The sequence below is a fragment of the Caretta caretta genome, chromosome 2 (genome assembly GCF_965140235.1).
Source record: "Caretta caretta isolate rCarCar2 chromosome 2, rCarCar1.hap1, whole genome shotgun sequence".
Classification (NCBI taxonomy): Eukaryota; Metazoa; Chordata; order Testudines; family Cheloniidae; genus Caretta; species Caretta caretta.
In genome coordinates this window covers 105,712,287-105,718,286 of record NC_134207.1, presented here as the reverse complement: position 1 = coordinate 105,718,286, position 6,000 = coordinate 105,712,287, and the positions used below count along the sequence as shown (strand labels likewise).

Here is a 6,000-nt window from a genome sequence, read left to right as displayed (position 1 = left end):
CTGCCAAAATCTTAACAACTGGTTCCCTCCTCACCCCACGAGTGGGTCGTTGCCCACCTCTGCCCCCCGGGACTCCTGCCCCATCCAACCCCCCACGTTCCTTGATGCCCCCCCAGGACCCCTGACCCATCCCCCCCCGTCCCCTGAATGCCCCCAGAACCGGGCAGGAGGGTCTCGTGGGCCACTGTAGTGGGTGCCCACCCCACCCCTAAGAGCCAGAGGGACCTGCCGGGGGTGAGGTGGGGAGCTCCCAGGAAGCATCTGACAGGTCCCTCTGGCTCCTAGGGGTGGGGGATCGTAGCTAGGGGGGGAGCAGGGGGAGCGGCTGCTCCCACCACTGATCACATCAAAAGTGGTGCCTTAGGCTGGAGCACCCACAGGGAAAATTTGGTGGGTGCAGAGCACCCACCGGCAGCTCCTCGCCCCACCCCACCCCCAGCCCCAGCTCACCTCACCTCCGCCTCCTCCCCTGAATGCGCCTCCCCGTTCTGCTTCTCCGCACCCCCCCCCGGCCAGCTTTCCGCGAATCAGCTGTTCAGTGGGAAGCCTGGGAGGGCTGAGAAGCAGGCAGCTGCTGCCCACTCAGGCCGAGGGTTGCGGAGGCGAGCTGGGGCGGGGAGCGGTTCCCCTGTGCCGCCGCCCCCCCCCCCCAGGTTACCTGCTGCGGCGCAGACGGCCCTCCTCTTGACCCTCGGGCCCAACTCACTTCCGCCTCCCTGGGCCTGAGTGCAAAGCCGCCACTGCTTCTCAGCCCGCCCCAGCTTCCTGCATGAACAGCGGAGAAGCAGCGCAGGGCGGCGCGTTCAGGGGCGGAGGTGGAGGAGGAGCGGAGGTGAGCTGGGGCTACGGGTGGGGTGGGAGCTGCTGGTGGGTGCTCTGCACCCACCAAATTTTCCCCTTGGATGCTCCAGGGCTGGAGCACCCGTGGAGTCGCCGCCTAAGGCGCCAGTTTTGGCCAGTTAAATTTAGAAGCCCTTTTAGAACCGGTTGTCCCTCGCGGAGCAACCGGTTCTAGCGAACCATTGTGAACCGGCTCCAGCTCATCACTGGGTCCTGGTCCATGACTGCGGGTTCCTGGGTGCTATTGTAATACACATAATTATGATAATTAGCAATAACTGGTGACAAGAGAGGGAGAGAGACCAATAAGCACTGATTTGCAGGAGGAAGTGAGGGAAATTTTCCCATCTAAACTTTCTGTTCTCAGACTCTAAATCATGATAATCATCATAATCTTACATTTATATAGAAATGTTTTACCTCAAAAGATCCCAGTGCACTTTGCAAACACTAGCTCTGAACCTGCAAAGAGTTCCTTGTGGTCCACCCCTGCACATCCACAGAACACCTTGTAGGATCAGGGCCTTATATTTCAATGGATATGTTCACACACCCTGCAAAAGCATTCAGGCTTGGGCTGGAGCTCTGGCTCTGAAGCCTAAGGTGGGGGTGCATGAACCCCTCAAGACCAAGTCTGTTGACCTGGACTCTGAGATTGACACTGCCGTGGGCTGCTACTTGCTGTGTAGACATACCCTATGACTCTACAAGGGTGCAAAAGTCCTGTCAAGATGTCCAAGTGTGCTTAACTTTATGCACTGTGCGTAGTTCAATTGAAGACACTGGGAATGCTCACATAGTGTGTAAAGTTAAACATGTGCACAAATCTTTACAGGACTCGGGCCTAAAATACTATGAGAGAGAGAGAGAGAGAGAGAGAAAAGAAATTGCTTTCTTTTCAAGTTTGTTTACTTTACAGAGTTGCCAGCATTTTGTGTATGGTCTTTTTAACGATTTCCCCTGTAAAATCAGTCAGTTTATCTTTTTTCTGTGGGTTTTTCATGCAATGGGATAGAAAAATATTTAAACTAAGAAAATTCTACTGACTACTGCCTGGAGTGATTTTTAATATTAAGGAAAATTATCATTACTTTCCTATTATTTTTAAAGTGTTGCCAAATCTTGTGATTTTTATCACAATTTTCATATTTGGTGTTTTCTTTAACGGGCCAGTTCCTTGAGTTATGTGACAGGTTTCAGAGTAGCAGCCATGTTAGTCTGTATCCGCAAAAAGAAAAGGAGTTCTTGTGGCACCTTAGAGCCTAACAAATTTATTTGAGCCTAAGCTTTTGTGAGGTACATTCCACTGAATGCATCCGATGAAGTGAGCTGTAGCTCACGAAAGCTTAGGCTCAAATATATTTCTTAGTCTCTAAGGTGCCACAAGTACTCCTTTTCTTTTTGAGTTATGTGATGAGGCTATCAACTTTCATTTTAAAATCAAGTACATTTTTAAGCCTCATGGTTGCAAAGAAAAGCTTGAACACGTGAACCCTACAGGCTCCAAAACTAGAAGGTAATTTAAAAAAAATCCCAGTCATAATTTTTGAGCACTTGTGCCCCAACCCTGCAAACACTTTACACAAGTGCTTAACTTTACTATTGTGAGTAGTTATATTGAATTTCAATCGAAATCAGTTGAAATATTCATGGTAGTAATATTAAGCACATGCATAAATGTTTGCAGGATCAAAACCTTAGGACTGGCAATATTATTGATGATAGTTATTGTAGTCTCGGGCTGATAACTAGATATTGTACCGGAGCTGCTAAACTTTCATGGCAATTGTACCTGTTAGTAGTTTGCCTTATCATTTGTAAATACATTACACAGATATGGGTTTGCACCACAGCGATCAGATTTGTATCTACATTTCTCCAAATTTGTGGGAGAGGGAGAAGAGGAGGCAATATCTGGCCATCCGCGTTTTGGTTTGTAACCTTCTCTAATACGCAAAAAGAAAAGGAGTACTTGTGGCACCTTAGAGACTAACCAATTTATTTGAGCATGAGCTTTCGTCATGAGCTTTCTAAAAAAATACAGACTGACACGCTGTTCCTCTAAAACTTCTCTAATACGCGGACTCCGTAATTACTTCTGTCCGCAGCTCCCACTCTTTTGTGCGACTTCCTCTAACTAACTAGGGATTTCAGTAGCAAATCACAGCCCAGAAAGCACACCCTCTGGAGCGGGAGGAGCTTTTCTCTCCTGGAAATGAAAGCGGCGAGGAGGGACGGAGGAAGGTTCGGCCAGAGGCGGGGTCTAGTACGTCCCGCCTCCTCTCATTGAGTCACGGAGGCGTTGCGAGCCCTGCTGGAGGAGCGATTGTTACAAACAGAAGCCCGGAGAGCGAGGTGGGCGGGCGCTCTGATTCGAGCGTTGGGACAAAGTAAAAGAACCTCCGGCGCCTGAACGTTCCAAAGAAAGATACATTCCAGGGTCGGAGCAGCGGCGACAACACGCAGCCCGGGGGAAACTTTCCCACAGTCGGAGGCAGCGGATCCTGCAGCCCTTGTTGAGCGAGGGCGAAGAGGAGGAGGAAGGGGGGGATAAACTGGGGACCGAGAAGATGAATCGGAGTTTTAATAAATCTCAGACTCTGCGGTATTTCGATTGCAGCGCGGTGGAAGTGAAGAGTAAGGTAAGGAGACTGCGGCAGGACACAATCTGGAAGCAGCCTGGTGCTTTCCTCCCCCGCCGGATTATTTTGCAAATGAATGGATACCCCCCCTTCCCCCTCTTTGCAATTGAACATATTTTCTAAGTTGCAGCAAAGGATAGGTAGCAACTCTTTGAAAGGCTGAGCTGCGTTCGGTATGTAGCTGCGATCACATGGCTCAGACTCTCTAGCTCTCGTATTTTTTTTCCGCCTGGATTGAGCTGGAAATGTAGGGAAATTCACCCCCCCCCCAATCCCTGTGCCCACAGTGAGCAAGGGGGCTCACACAGCAGCTTGTCTGGAGATCTAGGGCACTTGCCATGAGGAGGACTTCGCCAGGCAAGTTTGCGGCCACTGTAAACTCTTTATTTTGGGTTGCACATTTCTGGCTCGCTGTGAGTCAGTAACTGCACCCCCCTCCCCCAGCTGCGATGGGCTGTTTATACAAAAGCCGAGGTTTTTAACAGGGTGAAAAGCCCGTTAGTTCAATCAGTCTCGGCTTAATCCCGAAGGGACGTGGGGGGTGGTGCTGCAGTTTGAAAACCCACTTGGTTTAAACGTGATCTTTAGTTGCTTCGGTTTGAATCAAGAAAGAGCACAACGTTTGGAAGGTTGTGGTTCGTTTGTTTTAGGAAAAAACGATCCATTGTCTCGCTTTATAGACCTGTTCGGAAGTTGGTAAATGTAGCTGTGAAAAGAGGAAAACCCCTCCCCGTCTTTCTCTGCCCCACCCCCCATATGAATTAAATCTGAATTCAGTCCTACCTCCCCCTTTAGCTTCGGAACGGCTAATACGCTTTTGGTCTCCTTTACAGATCTCAGCCTGAGTCAGTGCTGTAATGTTTGATGCACGTCTTCAACTCTGTAATCCTGTTTAAACTTGTTTGGGTTTTTGTAATCATCTGATTATCTAGTGAATTTTTTTCTCTTTGTTGGGGGGAAGGCTCAGCTCCTAAGGATCCTGCTAAAAAAGTACTTTGTCTGGTGATCCTTCTTTCACAAAGATGAGACCCTGGCTAAGTGCATCCTGATCTGTTGCACTTTGTGTGTGTACCTGTGTTAGCTTGATGGCTTTCTGAAGAGTTCCCTATGGAATATTGAACTTGAGCAAGCCTGACTGTCTTGCTTTAGGACCAAGCCTGACTAGTGACAGGGCATGTGTTTGTAATGAGACATAAATTACATACATCTTAAGTATACGCTTGAGAGAATTGAGGCGGAATTCCAAATGCTTCTGGTTCCCAACTAATAGTAGTAAATTACTGTAACAGCCAAATAAATAAAATAAAATAAAAAATTCCATTGAAATAATTTAATAAGTTTCTGTCTTGTGCATGATGCCAAATACACTTCCATTGAACGCCTAGTGGTAGCTCAGAACCTTTAGACTAGCAAACAGGGCCACAGTACTGAGAGTAAGAAAACTGGCTTCTATTCCCAGCTCTCCCACTGACATGCTATGTGACTTTGGATAAGTCGCAATCTGTACCTCAATTTCACCATCTGTAAAATGGGGATAATATGTGTACACCATTATAAATCACTTTGAGATCTATGGATTCTATAAATGCTAAATATTATTGTTAGAGAATGAATTGTCAATTAGAAAGACCATAGCATACAAAATTAGAATGTTGCAAAGCAGCCATGTCAAAGCTTGAGTTGGATATCCAGCTTTTAAAATCCTGTTTTCAAGTGTCAGTAACTTTCTCAAACAATCCTTTTGGGTTGAAATGCCTACCATTTAGTCTCAGCAAGAAGAGGTGAATTTGTTTCTGTTCAAAACTTGATCAAAATCCAGCCAGGCCCTTTTGAGTGGAAAAATGTTTTGTACTTGTTCAATATTTATTTTTTAAAGCTCTAGCTGTCTGATTTTAAAAGTTCATACCATGTGACTCGTCCTCAGTGACTAGTCACAATGCAAGTCTGAAAAAAAAAATACAAGGAATAAAATGAGTGCCTTGTAAAACTTCATTCAGCATTCCAGATTCACTGAAAAACCATGTAAATAGGTTAAGATAATGATAAACCTGGTTATGTGTCCTGGTCTCCATCTACCACAGTTGTTAATGGGACAGTTTGATTCAATTCAGACAGCACGTACCTCTGCCCTTGAGAAAGTACAAAATGTGTAATGGATTGAACTGAGAAGCTGTCTTAATTTCTGGGGTATTTATGATTGGAGGTGTCCTCTCAAATGCAGGTTTAGAACCCTTTATTTTCTACCCTCCAACCTGTATGGTGGGAGTGGAAAGGTGTCAGCAGGCTTGAAAAACTTTTGTCTATCTCCTTACCCCCCCTACCCCCCCCCCCGCAGCCTATTTCCAGGTGTGCTTGCTGTGAAAGCATAGTGCATTCAGAAGTGCTCTGCGTACCCCCAAGAAACCCTCCAGACCCAGTTAGTTGAATGCTTGCTTACCAAGTCCTACATACAGTGCACTTGACCCACATTTTCAAACCAAGCCTTCTGCTGTTAAACACATGTCTAACATCTGCAGAT

The 6,000-nt window shown here is 46.9% G+C and overlaps 1 protein-coding gene across 1 annotated transcript in view; it reads left to right on the top strand.

Moving 5' to 3' along the window:
* The first annotated feature begins 3,157 nt into the window (after nt 1-3,157).
* PARD6G (par-6 family cell polarity regulator gamma) overlaps nt 3,158-6,000 on the top strand; it is a 109,612-nt gene continuing 106,769 nt past the window's right edge. Inside the window, exon 1 of the mRNA XM_048840050.2 lies at nt 3,158-3,482. Coding sequence (XP_048696007.1) covers nt 3,411-3,482 — 72 coding nt within the window. The 5' untranslated portion in view covers nt 3,158-3,410. The remainder of the gene's footprint in view (nt 3,483-6,000) is intronic.